The 27,950-nt window shown below is 36.6% G+C and overlaps 1 protein-coding gene across 11 annotated transcripts in view; it reads left to right on the top strand.

Annotated features, from left to right (window-relative positions):
* The window catches only part of MYO9A (myosin IXA), a 268,571-nt gene that overhangs the window by 186,388 nt on the left and 54,233 nt on the right, over positions 1-27,950 (top strand). For all 11 annotated transcript variants that reach the window (XM_033851931.2, XM_033851933.2, XM_033851934.2 and 8 more), the window contains 5 exons: positions 17,174-17,286; positions 20,873-21,015; positions 23,655-23,878; positions 24,373-24,489; positions 26,032-26,220. In XM_033851931.2, the coding sequence (XP_033707822.1) occupies positions 17,174-17,286; positions 20,873-21,015; positions 23,655-23,878; positions 24,373-24,489; positions 26,032-26,220 (786 nt within the window). The remainder of the gene's footprint in view (positions 1-17,173; positions 17,287-20,872; positions 21,016-23,654; positions 23,879-24,372; positions 24,490-26,031; positions 26,221-27,950) is intronic.

The raw sequence follows: 27,950 nt of genomic DNA, 5'->3' as shown, positions 1-27,950 counted from the left end.
TATCTTTTATTGGAGATGGACCCAGTTTTTAAATGATAATATTGATATTCTAAGAAAGGAAAAATAAAAACAACAACAAAAACAGAAAAATGCATGACCAGTTCTCTAATTAGACAAATGAGTCATTACCCTGAGCCAAACTGTAGGACTGTAAAAGTTGCAGCCTGTATATCCATTGATATATATAATTAGAACCAAAGCGTTCTCTTCAGTGTAGGATAAAATAACTCCACTTTGGAGGTGCCCTGTTTTTGAGTTATAAATAATGAAATATACTCTATCATATGCTTAGTTGTTAAAGATGAAATTATGTAATGGAGCAAACTAATTTTAATGAAAAGCGCTGCTATATATTTTTAGTGTAAATAGGGAACATGCTTAAATTATTCTCCAAAGTGTACATAGATTTTTCATTTGTTGAAGAATTTAGCATTTATAATTGCTGTTTTGTTCCTGAGAGTTTCCTTTGTTACAAACCTTAGTCCTTTTGGTGGTAGAATTCTTTCTCACTGAGAATTACTGAGATGAACCAGGAAGTTGGGCTTTCTGCTTGGAGCATTCAGCCCCTTTAAGGGTTCTAGCTGGTAGTCTCTGCCTGTGATTCTGTTCACCTGCTTGACGGTCACTGCATGCCAGTAGTTGTAGAGCACCCTCCTGCACAGTGTGTTAGTCACCTCGCCAGCTTTCTCACTGTCCTTCTGTTTCATCACTAGCTATTTTAGGAATAGGTGGTGGTGGTTGTTTCTGGTGAACACTTGCATGAAGAAGCTTTGCTTTTTAGAATGTGCTGATAGATACTTGCTGGGGTTGGGGGTGGGAAGGGTAGGGACAGTTTTAAAGTGTGTTTCTGTTTGTTTATCTTGAAAATATGCCATGTTCTAATGTTATCTGATATTGTGAAAAATGAAGTCTAATTGTTTCTAAATGGAATCTACTGAATTCTCAAAATCCACGTATCTTCAGGATTTTAAATGGGCTTGATTTTCTGGGCACATGATTTTTTAAAAAACTGGATAGTTTTTGTTTTTTCTCTGGACAAAGTGATTTTAATAACTGACATTTGCTAAGAAGTGTGTCTGTCTTCGAGGAAGCCATCCACTGACCTTTCCAGTTGTGAAATAACTGATCTAATAAAGACAGTTAGAAATGAATTACCTGAAGGGGATTTGATAAGCATTACCTCCTGAGCTGGTGAATTGTTAATTAGTTGTTACCTGCTGTGGAGGAGTTGAGGTGAGAGTAGTAGTTTCCCTCCTTATGACTTTAGTGTTTTTTTTAAACTTCCTACTTTTAACTCTGCCATTTGAATAACTGTTTAGTCTCTGTATGCTGCTTTCACTTAGTTTTTATACCTCCCATGTTTTATTTTATTTTTTTAACATCTTTATTGGAGTATAATTGCTTTACAATGGTGTGTTAGTTTCTGCTGTATAACAAAGTGAATCAGCTATACATATACATATATCTGCATATCGCCTCCCTCTTGTGTCTCCCTCCCACCCTCCCTATCCCACCCCTCTAGGTAGACACAAAGCACTGAGCTGATCTCCCTGTGCTATGCGGCTGCTTCCTACTAGCTATCTGTTTTACATTTGGTAGTGTATATATGTCCATACCACTCTCTCACTTCGTCCCAGCTTACCCTTACCTCTCCCCATACCCTCAAGTCCATTCTCTACATCTGCGTCTTTATTCCTGTCCTGCCCCTAGGTTCTTCAGAACCTTTTTTTTTTTTTTTTTTTTAGATTCCATATATATGTGTTAGCATATGGTATTTGTTTTTCTCTTTCTGACTTACTTCACTCTGTATGACAGACTCTAGGTCCATCCACCTCACTACAAATAACTCAATTTCGTTTCTTTTTATGGCTGAGTAATATTCCATTGTATAGATGTGCCACATTTTCTTTATCCATTCATCTGTTGATGTACATTTAGGTTGCTTCCATGTCCTGGCTATTGTAAATAGTGCTGCAGTGAACACTGTGGTACATGTATCTCCAGAATGTACAAGCAGCTCATTCAGCTCAATATCACAAAAACAAACAACCCAATCCAAAAATGGGCAGAAGACCTAAATAGACATTTCTTCAAAGAAGACATACAGATGGCCAACAAATACATGAAAAGAACGTCAACATCACTAATTAGACAAATGCAAATCAAAACCACAATGAGGTATCACCTCACTGTTTAGAATGGCCATCATCAGAAAATCTACAAACAGTAAATGCTGGAGAGGGTGTGGAGAAAAGGGAACCCTCTTGCACTATTGGTGGGAATGTAAATTGATATAGCCACAATGGAGAACAGTATGGAGGTTCCTTAAAAAACTAAAAATAGAACTACCATATGACCCAGATATCGCATTACTGGGCATATACCCTGAGAAAACCATAATTCAAAAAGAGACATGTACCACAATGTTCATTGCAGCTCTATTTACAATAGCCAGGACATGGAAGCAACCTAAATGTCCATCGACAGATGAATGGATAAAGAAGATGTGGCACATATATGCAATGGAATATTACTGCTAAGCAATATTTTTAAGGTGGCTTTCATATCGTCTTTTAGTCTCTGAATCATCTGGATGGTGAATGAGTTAATAAAATCATTTCTATCACTTATCTGTAGGATTGGTATAGGTAACAGTTTTCTCTGTATAGTTTCTTCTACCGTTCGCTAGACTTAAAGCAATCATCTCCGTGGGTATGACTCCCAAATAGCTCTCCAGAATTTGTTGACTTTATCTACAGTATGCTAAAACTAAGTTTTTCATTTCCCCCCAAAACTCCTATACTTCTTATATTCCTATTTCTGTTTGTTTTTCTCTGAGATACTCTTCAATCCTTATCTGTGTTGAATTTTCCTTCTCTTTACTATCCACTCCACAAAAAACTGCCAGAAGAAAAACATTTATCAAGGCTAAATTTAATAGCTTATTTTACAGTAAGGGAAAATCCATCTTGACCAGGTCTTAGTAATTTCTCAGAAAGGGGAAGTCAGGAAAGGATATTTATAGTATTTTAGGGCCTAGGCTGGTGATTTTGAGGGTCTTACAAGTTGGAAAACCAGCTGAATTGAAGAAAGTTTATGACATAAAAAGTTTAGATTGGTGGCCCCAGGACAGCAGCCACACTATTGAATACTCTTGGTATTTACTTATTTTTTAATATACTGTTTTCTATTTGATTTTGTTTAATTTGTTCAAGCCTGTTAGATCTTTCTGGTTTTCAGTTTTGTTCTCGGTTTTTTATTGATTTTTTTTTGGCTGCACCACACGGCTTGCAGGATCTCAGTTCCCCAAATAGGGATTGAACCCCGGCCACAGCAGTGAAAGCCCAGAATCCTAACCACTAGGTCACCAGGGAACTCCATACACTTAGTATTAATATGTGTATTTTATTCCCCCCAAAAGTCAGGGACAGTTCATAGCATTGCGACTCTCCACTGTTTGATTTGGTAGAATTTCCCTGTGAAACCATCTGGGGTTGATACTTTTTTGTGACATAATTCTTTTATTATAAGTTCCTCTATTCTAGGAAAGTTAGTCTTTAAAGCTTTCTGTCTAATGGGGGCAATTTTGGCAACTAGTTTTTTCCATTTCAGCTAACTTTAATAATTTATTTGCCTAGAGGTCTGGAAAGTAGTCTCATGATTTTAAAAAATTCTCTGTTTCAATCGTTATTTCCCTTTTGTCATTTCTTATTTTGTAGATTTTTTTCCCTTACCTAGTCGTTTGTCTATTTTGTTAATTTTTTCCAAAGTAACAGGATTTGGTTTATTTATCATACCTACTTTTTTTTTCATTCTCCACTGATTTCTGCTTTTACCTTTATTATTTATTTTATTATGCTGTTTTTGGTTTACTTTCTTATTTTTCTAGCTTTTGAGTGGTTAATTTAATTCATTTATATATTTTTATCGATACAGGTTTGTAAGGCTATGGTTTTTCCTCTGATCACACTTCAGATGTATCTTGTTTACTCTAATATGTAAAGGATTTATTATTTTTTAAGAAAATCTGTAATTTTAGTTTTTTTACCCAAAACTTGTTTAATAAAAATTTTTGAGTTTTCAGATGAAGAGCCTTTTTTGTTTTTTAATTTTTGTTAGTTTCTAGTTTTATTGTATTCTGATGAAAGACTTTATGATGCTTCTGTTTGATCAAATTTACTGGTATTTTCTTCATTACTTAGTATATGATCAGTTTTTGTGAATGTACCATGTGCATTTTTTAAATTGAAATATAGTTGACATACAATATTATGTTACTTTTGGATATACTATGTAATGACTTGACATTTGCATACATTATGAAATGATCACCATGATAAGTCTCGTAACCATCTGTCCCCATACAAAGTTATTATAATATTACTGACCATATTCCTTATGCTGTATATACATCCCCATGACTTGCTTACTATTAAACTGGAGGTTTGTACCTCTTAATCCCCTACACATATTTCGCCCACCTCTCCTACCCCCCTCCCTTCTGGCAACCACCCATTTGTTCTCTGTATCTATGAGTCTGTTTTCATTTTGTTCAGTTTGTTTGTTTTGTTTTTTCGATTCTGCATATGAGTGAGATCATGCAGTTTTTGTCTTTGACTGACTTATTTCAGTTAGCATAATACCTTCTAGATCCGTACATGTTGTCTCACATGACAATAATTAATTTTTTTAATGGCTTAGTAATATTCCACTGTTTATATATACCACGTCTTTTTTATCCAGTCATCTATTGATGGGCACTTAGGTTGCTTCTATAGCTTGTCTATTGTAAATAATACTTCAGTGGACACTGGAGTGCATATATCTTATGTTAGTGTGGTTTTTTTCCTTTGGATAAATACCCAGAAGTGGAATTGCTGGATCATATCATAGTTCTATTTTTAATTTTTTGAGGAACCTCCATATTGTTTTCCATAGTGGCCATACCAATTTACATTCCCACCAACAGTGAACGAGGGTTCCCTTTTATCCACATCCTTGCCAATACTTGTTATTTGTTGAACGTGTATTTGATAAGAAGGTATATTCTCTATTCAGAGTATAAAATTTCAATATGTATCTGTAAGCTCTACCTTATTAATTACGTTGTTTGCCTTCTACGTCCTTATTATTTTTGATCTGTCTTATACAGAATGTGTTAACGTCTCCTGTTATTCATTGTGAATTGTGGCTTTTAGTATTAAGAAGTGTCCTTTGTCAGATTCCATGTTTTTTGCTTGAATCCTACATAAATAATAATATCACAGCCTCTGTTTTCTTATTATTTCCACTTGCCTAGAATACTTTTGCTCACCCCTTTAGTTTTAGCTTTTCTGGATCCTTTTGTTTAGAGGTGTGTTTTTTTGTGCAGTATAGTTGGGCCCTGCTTTGTGAGCCAAATTAAAAAATTTTTCCTTAATAGGTGAGTTAAATCTATCCATATTTATTAATGTAACTGATAGATTAATTCTCCACTCTTTCTTATAATTTTGTTATTATTATGTTAAATTTTCTGTGTTTATGTTACTTTTCTTTGATCTTTTATTTTTTTAATTTCTTTTGATGTTTAGGAGAGGTTGTGTTCTTGTTCTGTTGATTGTTTACCTTTATATATAACTTTTAAAAATGCCTTTAATATTTTTTAATTTAACCAATTATACTCTAATTAGTCATTTTAAAATAAATAATATTAATTCTCACCTATTGTGACACAACTGTTGATGAATTATTCTAGTCTCTATTCCCTTCTACTCCTATTTTTTAGGCTTTTATTTCTACTTTGTCAGAACATGTAATTTTATATATGATTCTTTCACTGTAGTCCCTACCTTTGTTTTTGATCTATTATTAAATGTATTAATTATCACTTCAAATATTTTGCAGAAGTTTCCCTGTTTATCTCTTGGTTGGATGAAGCTCTTCCCCTTAGTAGATTACTTACGAAGGGCCATCAATATGGAATTCCCCAAGATCTTTCTATGGCCTTGATGTTTGAAGGGACATCTTGGCTACATATAAAGTCCTTGATTCATATTTTCTTTCTCTGAGTTTTTTGAAAGTGCTATTTTATTGTTGTCTTACTTTATTTGTTACTGTTGGTAAGTCTGTTACCAGTCTAAATCTCTTGCCCTTATAAGTTATTTGATGTTTTTACTTGCATGCCTTCAGAGTTTCTTCTTTATATTTAAAGTTTAAGATATGTCTTTAAATCGATCATTACAGATTAATTATCCTGTATATCTGCAGGACTCTGTCAATGTGTAAATTCTGGTCTTGCCTTATTTTTGAAAAGTTTTACTGGATGATAGTTTTAAATATTGTGTTCTGTTGTTTTGTTCTTCTTGTTTAGGGATTGCAATTACAAACAAGTATTTTTCTTTTCCTATCGTCCATTTCAACTACCTTCTCTCTGACCATTTTTCCTTGTTTCTTTATATCATTTTATATTTTTTTGTTATCTTCCTGCTTTTGTCCCCTTTAAATTTTCCATTTGTGCTTTTTCTCCCTTAGGCGTCTCATAAGTTAATCTTCATTTCACTTTCTTATTAATTGATTGATTGCTGTGTCCTAGCTGCTGCACGCAGGCCTTCTCCAGTCACAGCAAGTAGGGGCCTCGCACCACGGTGGCCTCTCCAGCCGCAGAGCACAGGCTCCAGCCACACAGTTGTGCCTCAGCAGTTGTGGCACGTGGGCTCGGCAGCTGTGGCTCACAGAGCGCAGGCTCAACAGCTGTGCTGCCCGGGCACAGCTGCTCCGCAGCACGTGGGATCCTCCCGGACCAGGGACTGAACCCACATCCCCTGCACTGGCAGGCAGACTCCCAACCACTGTGCCACCAAAGACCTTTACTGTCTTTTTATTTCTTTCATGAGTTCATTCAACTCTACTTTCATTTCTACCCAGTTTTTGCTCTCTCAGGGTTAACTGTTCATTATCTTGATAGCTGCTGTTTCTTCTTTTTTGGCTGCATTGGGTCTGCATTGCTGCACTTGGGCTTTCTCTAGTTGTGGCGAGTGGGGGCTACTCCTCGTTGCAGTGCGTGGGCTTTTCATAATGGTGGCTTCTCTTGCTGCAGAGCACAGGCTCTAAGCACGTGGGCTTCCGTAGTTGCAGCACACAGGCTCAGTAGTTGTAGCTCACGGGCTCTAGACTGCAGGCTCGGTAGTTGTGGCGCATGAGCTTAGTTGCTCCGCAGCATGTGGGATCTTCCTGGACCAGGGATTGAACCCATGTCACCTGCATTGGCAGGTGGATTCTTTTTTTTTGTTTTTTTTAACATTTCTTTTGCAGTATAATTGCTTTACAATGGTGTGTTAGTTTCTGCTTTATAACAAAGTGAATCGGCTATACATATACATATATCCACATATCTCCTCCCTCTTGTGTCTCCCACCACCCTCCCTATCCCACCCCTCTAGGTGGTCACAAAGCACTGAGCTGATCTCCCTGTGCTATGTGGCTCCTTTCCACTAGCTAGCTATTTTACGTTTGGTGGTGTATATATCCATGCCACTCTCTCACTTTGTCCCAGCTTACCCTTCCCCTCCCTGTGTCCTCAAGTCAATTCTCTATGTCTGCGTCTTTATTCCTGTCCTGCCCCTAGGTTCTTCAGATCCATGTTTTTTTTTTTTAGATTCCGTATATATGTGTTAGCATACGCTATTTGTTTTTCTCTTTCTGACTTCACTCTGTATGACAGTCTCTAGGTCCATCCACCTCACGACAAATGACTGAATTTCATTTCTTTTTATGGCTGAGTAATATTCCATTGTATATATGTGTAACATCTTTTTTTTTAAACATTTTTATTGGAGTATAATTGCTTGGCAGTGGTGTGTTAGGTTCTGCTTTATAACAAAACGAATCAGTTATACATATACATATATACCCATATCTCTTCCTGCTTGCATCTCCCTCCCTCCCACCCTCCCTATCCCACCATTCTATCTGGTCACAAAACACCGAGCTGACCTCCCTGTGCTATGTGACTGCTTCCCACTAGCTATCGATATTTTACATTTGGTAGTGTATATATGCCCATATATACACTACCACTCTCTCACTTTATCCCAGCTTACCTTTCCCCCTCCCCATGTGTCCAAGTCCATTCTCTAGTAGGTCTGCGTCTTTATTCCCGTCTTGCCCTAGGTTCTTCATGACGTTTTCTCTTTTTTTTTAGATTTCGTATATATGTGTTAGCATACGCTATTTGTTTTTCTCTTTCTGACTTCACTGTGTATGACAAACTCTAGGTCCATCCACCTCACTACAAATAACTCAATTTAATTTCTTTTTATGGCTGAGTAATATTCCAATATTCCATTGTATATATGTGCCACATCTTCTTTATCCATTCATCTGTTGATAGGCACTTAGGTTGCTTCCATGTCCTGGCTATTGTAAATAGAGCTGCAGTGAACACTGTGGTACATGACTCTTTTTGCATTATGGTTTTCTCAGGGTATAAGCCCAGTAATGTGATATCTGGGTCATATGGTAGTTCTATTTTTAGTTTTTTAAGAACCTCCATACTGTTCTCCATAGTGGCTGTATCAGTTTACATTCCCACCAATACTGCAAGAGGGTTCCCTTTTCTCCACACCCTCTCCAGCATTTATTGTTTGTAGATTTTTTGATGATGGCCATTCTGACTGGTGTGGGGTGATACCTCATTGTAGTTTTGATTTGCATTTCTCTAATGATTAGTGATGTTGAGCATCCTTTCATGTGTTTGTTGGCAAACTGTATATCTTCTTTGGAGAAATGTCTATTTAGGTCTTCTGCCCATTTTTGGATTGGGTTGTTTGTTTTCTTGATATTAAACTGCATGAGCTGCTTGTAAATTTTGGAGATTAATCCTTTGTCAATTGCTTCATTTGCAAATATTTTCTCCCATTCTGAGGGTTGTCTTTTCATCTTGTTCATGGTTTCCTTTGCTGTGCAAAAGCTTTTAAATTTATTAGGTCCCACTTGTTTATTTTTATTTTTGTTTCCATTACTCTAGGAGGTGGATCAAAAAAGGTCTTGCTGTGATTTATGTCATAGAGTGTTCCACTTATGTTTTCCTCTAACAGTTTTATAGTGTCTGGCCTTACATTTAGGTCTTTAATCCATTTTGAGTTTATTTTTGTGTATGGTGTTAGGAAGTGTTCTAATTTCATAGTTTAACATGTACCTGTCCAGTTGTCCCAGCCCCACTTATAGAAGAGGCTGTCTTTTCTCCATTGTATATCCTTTCCTCCATTACCAAAAATAAGGTGACCACATGTGCATGGGTTTACCTCTGGACTTTCTATCTTGTTCCATTGATCTGTATTTCTGTTTTTGTGCCAGTACCATACTGTCTTGATTACTGTAGCTTTATAGTATAGTCTGAAGGCAGGGAGCCTGATTCCTCTAGCTCTGTTTTTCTTTCTCAAGACTGCTTTGGCTATTCAGGGTCTTTTGTGTTTCCCTACAAATTGTGAAATTTTTTGTTCTAGTTCTATGAAAAATGCCAGTGGCAGTTTGATAGGGATTGCATTGAATCTGTAGATTGCTTTGGGTAGTAGAGTCATTTTCACAATGTTGCTTCTTCCAATCCAAGAACATGGTATATCTCTCCATCTGTTTGTATCATCTTCATTTTCTTTCATCAGTGTCTTATAGTTTTCTACATACAGGTCTTGTGTCTCCTTACATAGGTTTATTCCTAGGTATTCTATTCTTTTTGTTGCAGTGGTAAATAGGAGTGTTTCCTTAATTTCTCTTTCAGAATTTTCGTCATTAGTGTATAGGAGTGCAAGAGATTTCTGCGCATTAATTTTGTATCCCGCTACTTTGCCAAATTCATTGATTAGCTCTAGTAGTTTTCTGGTAGCATCTTTAGGTTTCTCTATGTATAGTATCATGTCATCTTCAAACAGTGACAGCTTTACTTCTTCTTTTCCTATTTGGATGCCTTTTATTTCTTTTTCTTCTCTGATTGCTGTGGCTAAAACTTCCAAAACTATGTTGAATAAGAGTGGTGAGAGTGGGCAACCGTGTCTTGTTCCTGATCTTAGTGGAAAGTTTTCAGTTCTTCACCATTGAGAATGATGTTGGCTGTGGGTTTGTCATATATGGCCTTTATTATGTTGAGGTAACTTCCCTCTATGCCTGCTTTCTAGAGGGTTTTTATCATAAATGGGTGTTGAATTTTGTCGAAAGCTTTCTCTGCGTCTCTTGAGATGATCATAAGATTTTTCTTCTTCAGTTTGTTAATATGGTTTATCGCATTGATTGATTTGCATATATTGAAGAATCCTTGCATTCCTGGAATAAACCCCACTTGATCACGGTATATGATCCTTTTAATGTGCTGTTGGATTCTGTTTGATAGTATTTTGTTGAGGATTTTTGCATCATGTTCATCAGTGATATTGGCCTGTAGTTTTCTTTCTTTGTGACATCTTTGTCTGGTTTTGGTATCAGGGTGATGGTGGCCTCGTAGAATGAGTTTGGGAGTGGTCCTCCCTCTGCTACGTTTTGGAAGAGTTTGAGAAGGATAGGTGTTAGTTCTTCTCTAAATGTTTGATAGAATTCGCCTCTGAAGCCATCTGGTCCTAGGCTTTTGTCTGTTGGAAGATTTTTAATCACAGTTTCAATTTCAGTGCTTGTGATTGGTCTGTTCATATTTTCTATTTCTTCCTGGTTCACTCGGTAGGTTGTGCATTTCTAAGAATTTGTCCATTCCTTCCAGGTTGTCCATTTTATTGGCATAGAGTTGCTTGTAGTAATCTCTCATGATTCTTTGTATTTCTGCAGTGTCAGTTGTTACTTCTCCTTTTTCATTTCTAATTCTGTTGAATTGAATCTTCTCCCTTTTTTTCTTGATGAGTCTGGCTAATGGTTTATCAATTTTTTTTATCTTTTCAAAGAACCAGCTCTTAGTTTTATTGATCTTTGCTATCGTTTCCTTCATTTCTTTTTCATTTATTTCTGATCTGATGTTTATGGTTTCTTTCCTTCTGCTAACTTTGGTTTTTTTTTTCTTCTTTCTCTAGTTGCTTTAGGTGCAAGGTTAGGTTTATTTGAGATGTTTCCTGTTTCTTAAGGTAGGATTATATTGCTATAAACTTCCCTCTTAGAACTGCTTTTGATGCATCCTATAGATTTTGGGTCAGCGTGTCTCCATTGTCATTTGTTTCTAGGTATTTTTTGATTTTCTCTTTGATTTCTTCAGTGATCACTTGGTTATTAAGTAGTGTACTGTTTAGCCTTCATGTGTTTGTACTTTTTACAGATCTTTTCCTGTAATTGATATCTAGTCTCATAGTGTTGTGGTTGGAAAAGATGCTTGATACGATTTCAATTTTCTTAAATTTACCAAGTCTTGATTTGTGACCCAAGATACGATCTATCCTGGAGAATGTTCCATGAGCACTTGAGAAGAATGTGTATTCTGTTGTTTTAGGATGGAATGTCCTATAAATATCAATTAAGTCCATCTTGTTTAATGTATCATTTAAAGCTTGTGTTTCCTTATTTATTTTCATTTTGGATGACCTGTCCATTGGTGTAAGTGAGGTGTTAAAGTCTCCCACTATTATTGTGTTACTGTCGATTTCCTCTTTTATAACTGTTAGCATTTGCCTTAGTATTGAGGTGTTCCTATGTTGGGTGCGTATATATTTATAATTGTTCTATCCTCTTCTTGGATTGATCCCTTGATCATTATGTAGTGTCCTTCCTTGTCTCTTGTAACAATCTTTATTTTAATGTCTATTTTATCTGATATGAGTGTAGCTACTCCAGCTTTCTTTTGATTTCCATTTGCATGGAATATCTTTTTCCATCCCCTCACTTTCAGTCTGTATGTGTCCCTAGGTCTGAAGTGGGTCTCTTGTAGACAGCATATAGGTGGGTCTTGTTTTTGTATCCATTCAGCAAGCCTGTGTCTTTTGGTTGGAGCATTTAATCCATTCACGTTTAAGGTAATAATCGATATGTATGTTCCTATGACCATTTTCTTAATTGTTTTGGATTTGTTTTTGTAGATCCTTTTCTTCTCTTGTGTTTCCCACTTAAAGAAGTTCCTTTAGCATTTGTTGTAGAGCTGGTTTGGTGGTTCTGAATTCTCTTAGCTTTTTCTTGTCTGTAAAGCTTTTGATTTCTCCATCGAATCTCTATGAGATCCTTGCAGGGTAGAGTAATCTTGGTTGTAGGTTCTTCCCTTTCATCACTTTAAGTATATCATGCCACTCCCTTCTGGCTTGTAGAGTTTCTGCTGAGAAATCAGCTGTTAACCTTATGGGAGTTCCCTTGTAAGTTATTTTTCGTTTTTCCCTTGCTGCTTTCAATAATTTTTCTTTGTCTTTAATTTTTGACAATTTGATTACTGTGTTTCTTGGCGTGTTTCTCCTTGTGTTTATCCTTTATGGGACTTGCACTTACTGGACTTGGGTGCCTATGTCCTTTCCCATGTTAGGGAAGTTTTCGACTATAATCTCTTCAAATATTTTCTTGGGTCCTTTCTCTCTCTCTTCTCCTTCTGGGACCTCTATAATGCGAATGTTATTGTGTTTAATGTTGTCCCAGAGGTCTCTTAGGCTGTCTTCATTTCTTTTCATTCTTTCTTCTTTATTCTGTTCCACAGCAGTGAATTCCACCATTTTGTCTTCCAGGTCACTTATCCATTCTTCTGCCTCAGTTATTCTGCTATTGATTCCTTCTAGTGTAGTTTTCATTTCAGTTATTGTATTGTTCATCTCTGTTTGTTTGTTCTTTAATTCTTCTAGGTCTTTGTTAAACATTTCTTGCATCTTCTCGATCTTTGCATCCATTATTTTTCCGAGGTCCTGGATCATCTTCACTATCATTATTCTGAATTCTTTTTCTGGAAGATTGCCCATCTCCACTTCATTTAGTTGTTTTTCTGGGGTGTTATCTTGTCCCTTCCTCTGGTACATAGCCCTCTGCCTTTTCATCTTGTCTGTCTTTCTGTGAATGTGGTTTTTGTTCCACAGGCTGCAGGGTTGTAGTTCTTCTTGCTTCTGCTGTCTCCCCTCTGGTGGATGAGGCTATCTAAGAGGCTTGATGGGAGGGACTGGTGGTGGGTAGAGCTGACTGTTGCTCTGTTGGGCAGAGCTCAGTAAAACTTTAATCTACTTGACTGTTGATGGGTGGGTCTGGGTTCCCTCCCTGTTGGTTGTTTGGCCTGAGGCAACCCAACACTGGAGCCTACCTGGGCTCTTTGGTGGGGCTAATGACAGACTCTGGGAGGGCTCACTCCAAGGAGTACTTCCCAGAACTTCTGCTGTCAGTGTCCTTGTCCCCACCCCTGCCTCTGCAGGAGACCCTCCAACACTAGCAGGTAGGTCTGGTTCAGTCTTCCCTGGGCTCACTGCTCCTTCCCTTGGGTCCCGATGCGCACACTACTTTATGTGTGCCCTCCATGAGTGGAGTCTCTGTTTCCCCCAGTCCTGTCGAAGTCCTGTAGTCAATTCTCACTAGGCTTCAAAGTCTGATTCTCTAGGAATTCCTCCCGTTGCCGGGCCCCCAGGTTGGGAAGCCTGACATGGGGCTCAGAACCTTCACTACAGTGGGTGGACTTCTGTGTTATAAGTGTTCTCCAGTTTGTGAGTCACCCACCCAGCAGTTATGGGATTTGATTTTACTGTGATTGCCCCCCTCCTACCATCTCATTGTGGCTTCTCTTTTGTCTTTGGATGTGGAGTATCTTGTTTGGTGAGTTCCAGTGTCTTCCTGTCAATGACTGTCCAGCAGCTAGTTGTGATTCTGGTGTTCTCGCAAGAGGGAGTGAGAGCACGTCCTTCTACTCTGCCATCTTGGTTCCTTTCCTCATCCCATAGATTTTGGGTCGTTGTGTTTTCATTGTCATTTGTTTCTAGGTATTTTTTGACTTTCTCTTTGATTTATTCAGTGATCTCTTGGTTATTTAGTAGTGTATTGTTTAGCCTCCATGTGTTTGTATTTTTCACAGATTTTTTTCCTGTAATTGATATCTAGTCTCATAGTGTTGTGGTTGCAGAAGGTACTTGATATGATACCAATTTTCTCAAATTTACCAAGGCTTGATTTATGACCCAAGATATCATCCATCCTGGAGAATGTTCCATGAGCACTTGAGAAGCAAGTGTATTCTGTTGTTTTTGAATGGAATGTCCTATAAATTCCATTAAGTCCATCTTGTTTAATTTATCATTTAAAGTTTGTGTTTCCTTACTTAGTTTCATTTTGGATGATATGTCCTTTGGTGAAAGTGGGGTGTTAAAGTCCCCTACTATGTTTGTGTTACTGTCGATTTCCCCTTTTATGGCTGTTAGCATTTGCCTTATGTATTGAGGTGTTGCTATGGTGGGTGCAAAAATATTTACAATTGTTATATCTTCTTCTTCGATTGATCCCTTGATCATTATGTAGTGTCCTTCTTTGTCTCTTGTAAAAGTCTTTATTTTAAAGTCTATTTTGTCTGATATGAGTATTGCTACTCCAGCTTTCTTTTGATTTCCATTTGCATGGTATATCTTTTTCCATCCCCTCACTTTCAGTCTGTATGTGTCCCTAGGTCTGAAGTGGGTCTCTTGTAGACAGCATATATGTGGGTCTTGTTTTTGTATCCATTCAGCCAGTCTGTGTCTTTTGGTGGGAGCATTTAACCCATTTACGTTTAAGGTAATTATTGATATGTATGTTCCTATTACCATTTTCTTAATTGTTTTGGGGTTGTTTTTGTAGGTCTGTTCCTTCTCTTTTGTTTCCTGCCTAGAAATTCCTTTAGTATTTGTTGTAAAGCTGGTTTGGTAGTGCTGAATTCTCTTAACTTTTGCTTGTCTGTAAAGGTTTTAATTTTTCCGTCGAATCTGAATGAGATCCTTGCTGGGTAGAGTAATCTTGGCTGTAGGTTTTTCCCTTTCCTCACTTTAAATATGTGTTGTCACTTCCTTCTGGCTTGCAGAGTTTCTTTTGAAAGATCAGCTGTTAACCTTATGGGGTTTCCCTAGTATGTTATTTGTTGTTTTTCCCTTTCTGCTTTTAATATTTTTTCTTTGTATTTAATTTTTGATAGTTTTATTAATATGTGTCTTGGTGTGTTTCTCCTTGGATTTATCCTGTATGGGAGTCTCTGTGCTTCCTGAACTTGATTGACTATTTCCTTTCCCATATTAGGGAAGTTTTCAATGATAATGTCTTCAAATACTTTCTCAGTCCCTTTCTTTTTCTCTTCTTCTGGGACCCCTATAATTCAAACATTGGTGCATTTAATGTTGTCCCAGAGATCTCTAAGATTGTGCTCAATCCTTTTCATTCTTTTTTCTTTATTCTGCTCTGCAGTAGTGATTTCCACTATTTTATCTTCCAGTTCACTTATCCATTCTTCTGCCTCAGTTATTCTGCCATTGATTCCATCTCTAGAATTGTTCATTTCATTTATGGTGTTGTTCATCATTGTTTGTTTGCTCTTTAGTCCTTTTACGTTGTTGTTAAATGTTTCTTGTATTTTCTCCATTCTGTTTCCAAGATTTTGGATCATCTTTACTATCCTTACTCTGAATTCTTTTTCAGGTAGACTGCCTATTTCCTCTTCATTTGTTTGGTCTCGTGGGTTTTTACCTTGCTCCTTCATCTGCTGTGTGTTTCTCTGTCTTCTCATTTTGCTTAACTTACTGTGCTTGGGGTCTCGTTTTTGCTGGCTGCAGGTTCATAGTTCCTGTTGTTTTTGGTGTTTGTCCCCAGTGGCTAAGGTTGGTTCAGTGGGTTGTGTAGGCTTCCTGGTGGAGGGGACTGGTGCCTGTGTTCTCTTGGATGAGGCTGGATCTTGTCTTTCTGGTGTTCTGGAGTGTCTACGACGTTAGTATGATTTTAGGCAGCCTCTCTTCTAATGGGTGGAGTTGTGTTCCTGTCTTGCTCGTTGTTTGGCATAGGGTGTCCAGCACTGTAGCTTGCTGGTTGTTGAGTGTAGCTGGGTCTTAGCATTGTGATGGAGTCTCTGGGAGAGCTTTCGCCATTTGATATTACGTGGAGCTGGGAGGTCTCTGGTCGATCAATGTCCTGAACTTGGCTTTCCCACCTCAGAGGCACAGGCCTGACACCCGGCCGGAGCAGGAAGACCCTGTCAGCCACACGGCTGGTCTCCACTTCTGCTGGTATTGAGGTTCACACTTCTAGCCTTTTGTTGGAGTCACCCCACTGATGAAGACAGGACCCTCAACAGCCGGTTGTCGGCAGGTGGATTCTTAATCACTGCACCACCAGTGAAGTCCCTGTTTCATATTATTTTGTCTAAGTTTTTGTTTTCTTTTGTTTTTGTTTTTGGTTGTTTCAGGCAAGAGTATAGAACAGGTTCTTGTTACTCCATCTTGGCCAGAAGCAGAAGTCTGTTCTTTAAATTTAGCAGCTCAGAATATTTGCTATTTCTGTTGATAAGGTCATAGTCATGCAGACCAAAAGGTTAAAGAAAAGATTATGACTGTATAAAAATGAAATATTAGAAAAATTACTTGAATAGGTAACAAGAAATTCTGTCCTCCAAATGGTATTGTCTTTAAAGGGGCACATTGTAAACAAATGGAGCAAGAGTTATCAATTGAAATTCAGGTCCTTTTTATAGCTATGTAAGTTGTTCATAATTTAGACCATTAGTGAGTATAATGATATTTTATTCTTTGGTCTTTTAGTTTTTCTTATCTTCCTGTGTTCTAGATCTTTTAAATCCTTAACTGGATATAAGAATCTATAGTAGCAAGTTAGCCATAAAAATAATTATCATCTTTTTAGGGACAAATAAAAGAAGGTATGAAAAACTATGCTTAGTATTCTAGATTTATCAGGTCCTGGATTTTTTGTCTCTATCTTTAGATGGTTTTGATTTTTTTCTTACTTTTCCACTTGATGTTCTTTTTTTTCTTTCACCCTACTTGATATTCTTTGTTAAATTGTTGGAAAACATGAGCTTGTAGGTCCTGTTTAGCATTTTCATTGACCCAAGTTCTCTTTACTTCAGATTACTGTATGAAGTTAACGGAGTTTTTAGTAGGTTTTTTTATTTTAATGCATCTCGGAGTAATATGAATGTATTTTTGAATGTTTTTAATAGGTGTAATTCTCAAATAATTCTATAACCTGAGTTTTAATTACAGTGCTATGATATAATTACTTGGTTTTAAGGTCTTTACATATGTAATTATTACAGACATCACAGCGTTTTTCCTCAGTTGATGAAGAAGCAAAGCTTCATAAGACCATGTCTCAAGGAGAGATTACGAAGTTGGCAGTGAGACAGAAGGCTTCAGATTCAGATATAAGGTATAAAGCATACACTGACTGTTAATAGGGATAATATAATTTTATTTACTAATAGACCATAGTTAAATACTGAGCATCTTTTTAAAAGCATAATTGATAGAATAGCTATCAATTTTGAAAGTTTTGAAATTTATTTTTCAACAAATACTAAGTACCTACTGTGTGACAGTAGCATAAATAATTCAGATATATATAATGAGCTTTGTCTTTTTATATGTTTAGCACTGTGATTTGGGCAAAGTCTTTACATCATTATATGACTTAGGATTTTTGGTTGTAAAAGAAAAGAGATTAGACCAGATTAGACTGAAAATATTTTCCAGTTTTGGACTTGGATTCTGTTCTGAGTTAAGTGTTTCACAAATGGAACTGGAAAAGACTTTCAGGAAAAACTCTGTTCTCTTTAGGAGAGTATATGAAGTTTTTATTTACCAAGAATATGTCTTGGGCTTCCCTGGTGGAGCAGTGGTTGAGAGTCTGCCTGCTAATGCAGGGGACATGGGTTTCAGCCTTGGTCTGGGAAGATCCCACATGCCGTGGAGCAACTAGGCCCGTGAGCCACAACTACTGAGCCTGTGCGTCTGGAGCCTGTGCGTCTGGAGCCTGTGCTCCGCAACAGGAGAGGCCATGACAGTGAGAGGCCCGCGCACCACGATGAAGAGTGGCCCCCGCTTGCCACAACTAGAGAAAGCCCTTGCACAGAAATGAAGACACAACACAGCCAAAAATAAAAATAAATTAATTAAAAGAAGGCTCAAAAAAAAAAAATGTCTTTGTCCCTTACCGTGTTATATAAGGCAGTTGGGCCCTCACTGAACATTTGAATATCTCATTGAAATCTATCTGGTTCATAACCCTATTAAAGATCAGTTTCTCAATGACTGTAGAGGCATAATCCAAGGTAACCCAAATCTAGAGCAGATTATGCTGGAGATCAAATTTTGGGAAACAAAATGTAACATAGAAAAAACATACAGGTGGAGATAGCAGATTAACTATATAAATTTAATTTCCACATCCTCCTAAAATATCAAAACCTATACAGGACAAAAACAACAGGAGACAGCAATAATAAAACAGGAGACAGCAGTAATAAAACAGGAGACAGCAATAATAAAAACGTGGAATCCTAAAAGTAGATAGACAAATTTTAAATGTCTTTATAGATAGGAGAAAGTTGAATCCTAAACCAACTGGGTAAAACTGAGAAAGAAGCATCTGGCTGACTGGTCTTCCCCAATCCTAGCAGAAAACAGGAGATTTATTTTCTGGAAAGGATAAAACAGAAGATTTCTGCACTTGGAGGTAACCAGATACAGTTGAGGTGGGGTACATATTTGGAACAGGGAGATTTAATGAATGTTTACATACTGAATGTTAAGATCCCCCAGATTTTTTTCTGTATTCTGCTTCCACGTTTCACATACCCTCTAAGCAGATGATTCAAAGAGTCTTTGGGACTTCCATCCAACCCTCATGGAAAGACCTAAAGATATTTCTATCAGGGGCTCTCCCTACAAATTGGACCAGCCAGATAACCCTACAAGGACAACCACAGTTTGGAAGCCCCACCAATGCACACTAGACCTTCCAAGAAGCTTGTTTATGCCCTACTTTTGATCACCACACATTTGAGGAGACATCAGAAGTGAAAGAATCTAAAACTAATTGATAAAATACAACTTGGAAGCAATAAACTATACAGGGGAAGGAAAACTTCAAGACAGACAAATACAACTATCAGTAGACCTTCTGCATAAATAAATATAACTACATTCATGAAACCAAACAGAATACTTTAAAGGGAAACATTCATAATAAAAAAGAGTATTTGAAAATTGAAACTGTGATAGCATAAAGAAGTCAGAAGAGTTAGAAAGAAAGTTGAGGACATCTGTCAGAAAGTTGAGCCAAAAGACAAATGGATAGAAGAGACAAGAAAAGATAGGAAAATTAGAGGAGCAGTTCAGGACATCCAGTGACCCACTGATAGGAGCTCTGGAAAGATAGGACAAAGTAAAAATAAAGTAATTCAAATAAATTTCATGGAACTGAAGGACTTGAGTTTCTATAGATTGAAAGGACCCCCTGAGGGCCCAACATAATGAATGAAAATAGACCCATACCAAGAGACAGGTCATCATAAAACAGTAGAGACAAAACACATCTCCATTATGATGGTGAAAGTAGCTTTTTAAGTGATGGTTGTACAGCAGTCACTGAGGGAACCGTGCCAGATTAGAGCAGGTTAGATGGCTCTGGGAAAGATTTCTTCAAGAACATGGAACTGATGGTGTACCTACTATGTCTCAACATGTTGAGAGGAGATACTCATAAATGAGGAGACACTTGGAGGTGAATTGGATGTAGGAAAGTGAGCAAATGTAAAACAAAACACTAACTCCAGAAAAATATTGGTTATGGAGGGTACTGTATGTCTCAGTTGTGAATATTATTTACAGAGTAAAAAAAATAGTGAATACTACTAAAAGAAAATACTGTATATTGATCTAACTAAAATTATGATATTCTGTTGCGGGGATGTCTGTGTTTGTGGAGGGTATAGAACTGGAGTGTTGGAATAGGCTTAATTATTATTTGTGGTCATAAATATGATAGCAATATAAGTATGGTAAATATTAAAAGAATCAGTTAAATAAATTCAAAAGGGTTGCTCTAGGGAGCAGAAAAGGAATGAGAATGGCAGGAGAATGCTATCATTTGTAATAAGTCTTGTAGAACAATTTCCCTTTATACTATATGGATGTATAGGATTAGTAATAAGCTATTAGAAAAAGAAGGAAGCATGGATAAAAGAACATGGGCTTCAAAAGCAGACAGACCTGATTTTAACTTCCATCTCCATCAGCCCTCTGAGCCTCAGGTTGCTCATGTGTAAAGTTAGGATAAAAATACCTATTTATCATGGTAGTTGTGAAAAGAAGGCATCATAAGTAAGGCATAGTGCCTGGCTCCTAGTTGATGCTCAAAAATAAAGGAACCAACAAATTAATGTACAAGTAAGCCTCCTAGTACAAGGTTAGGATACATACTATATGGTCAGTAAATGTGAACTGTTATTATCTCAGGATGTTTCCTTGATTTATATGATGGGAGACAGTATAGAAGCACTAATGAGGCAATATAGAGCATAGTAGGTGTGATTCTCAACTTTGTTACTCACTGGCTGTATAACCTTGGGAAAGTTACCTAATGTTTAAGCTACCAGTTTTTCACCTGAAAAACGGTTATGGTTTGAATATCAACTTGTTGTTATAGTTAATTAAGGTAATTCTATATAAGCACTTGTACCTGGAGCATGATAACAACTCAAATAAATGGTGGGTTTTTTTTAACATTCCTGAGTCTCATTATTTCTGTATTCAAGATGAGGAAGCTATCATTTACCTTCCAGATGAAGTTTAAATGTACACTTGAAGATTAAATATGACTAAACTTAACTATGAAGGTTAAATGAATTAATTCACATGAAAGGTGTTTATATAACTTAAAGTGACGTACAGATATTGTCAATAGGACATGCTAATTTCCATTGTTACTTTTTTGTTGTTGTTGTTGTTAACAGACCTCAGAGAGCTAAGATGAGATTCTGGGCCAAAGGGAAACAAGGGGAGAAGAAGACTACCAGAGTGAAACCTGCCACCCATTCGGAGGTTTCGGCACTCTTTGCTGGCTCAGATGTGATTCCAGCTCATCAGTTTCCAGATGGTAAAAATGGACAAAGGGTGGAGATTGTCTTCATAATTTCTGTTTACTTTTTCTGAAAGTTTACTATCCCTCTAGTATTTGTAATGGTAATCCTGTTGGTGAGATATTCTAATGAGATAGGACCAAGATTGTTAAGTCCCTCCTTAACTAACAGATAATTATAAAATTAAATTTTACCTATAATAGAAGTTTCAGGGAAATGTGGTACAAAACAGTGAAGTAACAACAACTTAAAGAATGACTGTGAATCTTTGATTAGCCTCAGTTTTCTAAAGTGTAAAAATCTAACCATCATTCATTCACTTAACAAATGTATATTCCTAGTAAAAATTAATGACAGCAGCTAATTTTTGAGTGCTTACTACATACAAGGCACTGTACTAAGCATATTGTATGTATTAACTCGATTGATCCTCACAACAATTTTTTGAGGTTGGTATGATTATTATTCCCAGTTTATAGATAAGAAAGCTGAGGCACAGAGAGTTATTTGCTTATACACGTATAGCAATTGGCAGAGCTGAGAGTTGAATTCAGGCAGTCTAGCTCCAGAGTCCGTATTCATAACCATTGTGCTGAAGTACCTATTATATGTTCCTGGGACTTTATAGTGGTAGCTGTTATTTTAACTTTTGGGGCATCAATCATAGCACATTAGAAAATACCCAACAGTTAGTTCATCTGTTGAGATATGGCCTTTCTAAATGCTAGAATTATTAACTCTCCAAGGATTCCAGTAGTCCCAGTATTAGAAGATTAGCCCATTCTTCCCAAGCCCTTTGCTCAAGTATGTATGAACGTTTTTAATTACCATGTAAAGATGCCAGCTGTCTTAAACAGGGATATACATCAGAGGTGGATGTGTAGTAATGAGTGGGTAAAATACCGGTGGGTGGATGAAATATCAGTATTGAATAAAATAGAGAGGCCCTAGGAAGAAAGTTATTATCTCTAAGAAGAGATAGAACAGGCCCAGTTAAAGTAAGTAAACAAAACTTCCCACATCTAGAATGAGATAAAAATAAAGGGACAAAGGATAAGATAAAGGGAGGAAAGATCAAGTTTCACATGGGAATGGATCAGCCAGAGCAGAGGCATCTGTGTGTCAAAGGAAAAACTGGTAGAAATTTAATTAGAACCCTGTTTTCTGTCTTGTGGCTTTGCTCCTATCACTTTGCAAACTGATATGAATAAAACCAGTAGTAAATTAAGTGAATACTACAGGTTCAGTTTGGAAAATTTGGAATTCCTAAGAGGATCAATTCATTTTATCTTATCTGGTTTACAGTAGTCATTCTGAATTTTTCATATTTCACAGTTATATTCTCCACTGCTGATTTCCAAGAAGGAATTAGGAAGCTCTTTGGTTGAAGTATATGTTATTAGCAGACTTCATTGTGTGTTTGCTTAATAAGGATACATGTATAAAAATTGATTGTAGCCTTTTTATTTATCTTTGGGTAGAAATTTATTAAGGTAGCCCTTGTTTTTAATGCTGAAATTGGATTATAGACAGTTTCTTTAGTAACTATTATTTCTTTTAGTATAAAGAACGATATTGACTTTGCTAAATGAAATAATTAGATACTTGTATATCTAGGTTATATAATGGAATTAATATTAGTTGACACCAATTTGAATATACTTATATCCTATATCTTGATAATTTTTATTCTGGTGCCATATCTCAAGTTTGTTTCACTTCCTGCCTAAGGTGGCATTTAGCAAGTAGGAGGCTATTTTTTTTCCTTTATTGTCAGAATTAGCTTTTAGATGGAATGAGGATATACCATTGGACAGAAGGTAAGGTAAATATATGTGGGGAAAACATGTGAAATGGGGCCAACTTTCTCATCAAGCCCCAGGTAGGCGTTGGCAAATCCAGTGTAGTTCTAGATTATAATGGACTACATGGAACCCAATTTCTCTGGTGTAAACAATTGCAGAGAAGATTTGTTGTGTTTTACAATATTATATACAGAGCTAGTTAATTCCAGGAATTATCTGAGAAATTCATACAGTTATTTGGGAAATATATGTGAAAATCCTAAATAGCAAGCAGACACAGGCAGAAGTGAACCAGTTGAGTTACCTGGTTCCCTAAATAGAGGTTGCCAGCCTAACACCAGATATTGTCCCTGGAGCATTTATGGCTTTAGACCCTAGTAAACAAATAATAATAATTATCAAACTTCACTGGCTTATTGGATTTGTATATAACTGGATGTTCTTTCAAACAGATATAGTAAAGCTATGGCTGGGTTAATAGTCAGCATTTAACATGCTAGTGTGATTGTGTACTCTTCTTTCTTTTCTTTGGGACTGAGGTCTTTGGGATCCAGGCTTCAGTTCTACAAGACACTTCCATCCAGATTTTCAGTATCAGACCTCATCTCTTTGGGAGACACAATAGAATTTCCCATTGAAAAGTGATAATTCTTAAATACATTTTCTGTACAAATGTACAATCTGGATTTACTGCCTAACTGCCTGAACTTAAACATTAATGTTACTTTACTTTTCGGATATTTACATGTTTCCTTCAGTGACTTACTAAAGGAACTTAAAAAGAAGGATGTGGAGATTTCAGTATTTTTACTAAAAGAAATTTTTTTTGGACACTCTATCTTGATTTATAGAATTATCTCAGAATCAGCCAACACCTCCATTGAGTCCAGAATTGCCTGGGAGTTGCCGGAAGGAGTTCAAAGAGAACAAAGAGCCTTCTCCAAAGGCAAGGCGCAAGAGAAATGTGAAGATCAGCAGCGTGGCTTTGGAGTCTATGCATTGGCAAAATGACTCTGTCCAGATCATAGCAAGTGCCAGTGATTTAAAAAGCATGGATGAATTTCTTCTGAAAAAGGTACCCTGTGCCTGCTCAGTGAGGCCCCTGAGCAGCTTTGACTGTGGAATGCTTGTATATCAGGATATGCCCCCTAAAGGATATATGCTTCAGTAAGTTAGAGCATCTGTTTCTTTACCAGAAAGGTACAAATAATAGGATTCATATGAGTTAGACTGCGTAGACAGGATTTAAAGTTTTAGGCTTTACTGTTGACTTCAGTTTTACCGTAACTGTCATGTTGCATTCTGTATGGGAAGGTGAGGCTTGTCATTGCACACTTTGAGTTGTCTTTTTGGTAGCAGAACTGTGGAATCATACAATGTTAGAAGGGACTTTAGAAATCATCTAGTAGTAATAAAACTTTGGCTACCTGGTCATGCTTTTTTCTGGGTCCCATGATAGTTTGCCCTTTCAGGACGGTCATTGTTGAAGAAACAGTATGTGTCCAGAGTGGCATTCACTTCTTTTCAATTTAGTTGATTGTGTACAAAATCTCTTTCTGTGGTCCCCAGATGAATGACCTAGATAATGAAGACAGCAAGAAAGACACACTAGTGGATGTTGTATTTAAAAAAGCTCTGAAAGAATTTCGGCAGAATATCTTCAGCTTTTATTCATCTGCATTGGCGGTAAGTTAAACTGTGTCAGGAGATATTCAGAAGTTCAACATATGAAAAATTTGACAATGCCATAAAAAATAATACAGGGGCCATGTTCAACTAGAGATTTCTCCAGTGTCTTCTTTTTGTTTTAGGGATAGATAGGGAAAAGCATTCTGACTGACCTCAGATTAATAGCATTCTCAAATTTCCTTGAGCTGTTTTTTTTTTCCCCCCTGTTATAGGTATATTTTCATCTTAAGGTATTGAATTCAGATATTCTAGGTATGATTCTTTTTCACCCAGTGGCTCTTTACTATTTTGACTTCTCATGATCCTTTTAGCTCTGGCTCCAGCTTCTAATTCTCATTTGTGTTGGAATTATACTTTTTTATTCATTAGAATTAGAGCAGTTTATGTTCACCAATTTCTATATATGAGTTTGTATCACTTTCAGATTTACCTATACTTTCATATGATGTTGGTCATGGTTTAGAAAATTTATTATTGGTGCTAAAGTATATAATAATTAATGCTTTTGATCTATAGAATCTTTATTAATATCTCTGAATTGTCATATTTATTCTATAAAAAATAATTTGTATTTAATTGGTTTTTCTTTGTTCAACCTGTAATTTAATGTGTAAAGAGAAATCAGGAGAACTTTCCTATGTATATTCTACTCAGTATAAGATTTTTTTGCCTTTTAAAAGTAGGAACCATGCAGTCTTAGACAGCAATAATTTCAAGACCATAATAAAGTAGTAATCAGGCTACGGCAAATGACTAGGTTTGGGTAGAGACAATGTTGGCCATATTTTTCTAATCCTGCTAACTGCTTGTCATGCTTCATACCTTTATTTTCTAGGTTAGGGACCAATATACTTTGTATCACATAGGAAGAGCCAACGTTATGAAATAGAGCTTAATAGTGGTTTTCTAACCCTGGATCAAAGAGGTTCAACTTATAATTCTGAGGAGGTGAAAGAGAAATACATTTTAAATGTATATAATACGTTTGGGTCACTTAAATCCTGTTTTTTTCTTTCTCATGAAGACTCCACACCTCATTTAAATAAGTTAAAAGGAATTCCATGTAGATTCCTTTGCAAGAAATATGGTGTTATTCTAAGCATGTCATTCTTCTTTGGAAAAATGAATCAAAGTAAAGGTTGCCTAATGTTTCACTAGGCAAGAATTCAAGTATTCACTTTTTCAGTTTTAGAGTGGAACTATCTAAACAAGGTTCATTTCTGGGGATAGGTAATTAAAAGGGAGGCAAATAATCTTTATAGCTAAATATAGTTTAAAATTCCCAGGGCTTTCTCCAGTTATTACATTGTTTAAACTGTTAGGTATTTTACTAAAATTTAGCAGGTTTTATTCTGCAGACATGCCATAGTAGAGTGGGAATTTACAAATACCACATGACCTCATGGACATGCCCATTAGAAAGTATATCAGGATCCTAATTTTTATTCAAAATAATTACCCAATAAAAATTGAATCAGTCTTCTATATATAAAGAATTTCTTCATAAAACCTTACATTTCTTCTCTTATTGCTTATTAGATAGATGATGGGAAAAGCATACGGTATAAAGACCTCTACGCACTATTTGAACAGATTTTGGAAAAGACCATGAGGCTTGAGCAGCGTGATTGGAGTGAATCTCCAGTCAGAGTTTGGGTCAACACTTTTAAAGTGTTTTTAGATGAATATATGAATGAATTCAAGACTCTGGAATATATACCCACAAAGGTAAATATATTTTGATTTCTAAAAGGATTCAGTTATGAATTCTTCTTAAGAGTCTGGGACATCTGGTATTTGAGAAAAACATTACAGTGAACATGTCAACTACTTTAGCACTACTTTAGATCCAGCAAACTCCATTCTGTCCTAAAAGTTCATCAGACTGTATTATCAAAGCCTTCTGCCATTAATATATTCTTCACTGAGTTAAAATGTAATGTTGTGCCATTAAGATTATACCCTCAGCTTTGATAGAGGTCAGTACATAAATTTCCTTTCGAAAAACAGTGGTTAAAGATGTGATTAGTTGTATCATCTAGTGGCCTTTATGTAAGGACCCACGAATTATATTTCTCCTTGAATTAGGTTTTAGGAAAATGTATGTTTCTGAATATCTATATAATAGTAATAATAAACTTTATTTATTGAGTACCAGGAATTATACTAGGTGTTTGATATTTTATTTACTTCTTGCTTCAGCCCTATTAAATAATTATTATGAAATTCTTATTACAGAAGAGATAGTAGGCTTAGAGAAGGTTGTCAGTGTGTTTCCTTTCAGTACCCCAACTGAAATAATTAGGTATCTGATTATTGGGTAGCAGGAATACTGTTAATCCTTTTTATTGTCTCCCATTTTATTTTCAGTTATTCTGATTTATGTATATTTAGATTTATAAAACATTTGAAATCATTTTGAAGTAATCAGATATAAATAAATCTTTGAAAATTCTTCTGTTCTACATCTAAGTTGGGGTCTTATGTTATGCAGAAGAAGATTCTTATTAGGCTTATTCTGCCTTTGTTTGTAATTTTAAAAGGTCAGATTGAGATTGTTCTCTACTATGGCTAACAAGAAACGTCATATGTAAAAGAACTTTTCCATGTCCCAGATGATACCTTTTAAAAAAAAAAATTTCTTTTTATTTATTTTTGGCTGCATTGGGTCTTCGTTGCTGCGCGTGGGCTTTTCTCTAGTTGCGGCAAGCCGGGGCTACTCTTTGTTGTGGTGCATGGGCTTCTCATTGCGCTGGCTTCTCTTCTTGCGGAGCACGGGCCCTAGGCGCGCGGGCTTCAGTAGTTGTGGCTTGCAGGCTCTAGAGCGCAGGCTCAGAAGTTGTGGCGCACGGGCTTAGTTGCTCCGCGGCATATGTGGATCTTCCCAGAGCAGGGCTCAAACCCATGTCCCCTGTGTTGGCAGGCGGATTCTTAACCACGGCGCCACCAAGAAAGTCCTCCAGATGATACCTTTTGTTTTTTAATTTAATTTATTTTTTTATACAGCAGGTTCTTATTAGTTACCCATTTTATACATATTAGTGTATATATGTCAATCCCAATCTCCCAGTTCATCCCACCACCAGCCCCGCCGCCACTTTCCTCCCTTGGTGTCCATACGTTTGTTCTCTACATCTGTGTCTCAATTTCTGCCCTGCAAATGCCTCATCTGTACCATTTTTCTAGGTTCCACATATATGCATTAATATACAATATTTGTTTTTCTGACTTACTTCACTCTGTATGACAGTCTCTAGATCCATCCACGTCTCTACAAATGACACAATTTCGTTCCTTTTTATGGCTGAGTAATATTCCATTGTATATATGTACCACATCTTCTTTATCCATTCGTCTGTCGATGGGCATTTAGGTTGCTTCCATGACCTGGCTATTGTAAATAGTGCTGCAATGAACATTGGGGTGCATGTGTCTTTTTGAATTATGGTTTTCTCTGG

The sequence above is a fragment of the Tursiops truncatus genome, chromosome 2 (genome assembly GCF_011762595.2).
Source record: "Tursiops truncatus isolate mTurTru1 chromosome 2, mTurTru1.mat.Y, whole genome shotgun sequence".
NCBI classification, from domain to species: domain Eukaryota; kingdom Metazoa; phylum Chordata; class Mammalia; order Artiodactyla; family Delphinidae; genus Tursiops; species Tursiops truncatus.
Note: the sequence above shows the minus strand (reverse complement) of the source record. Positions and strands in the feature narration are given on the sequence as shown.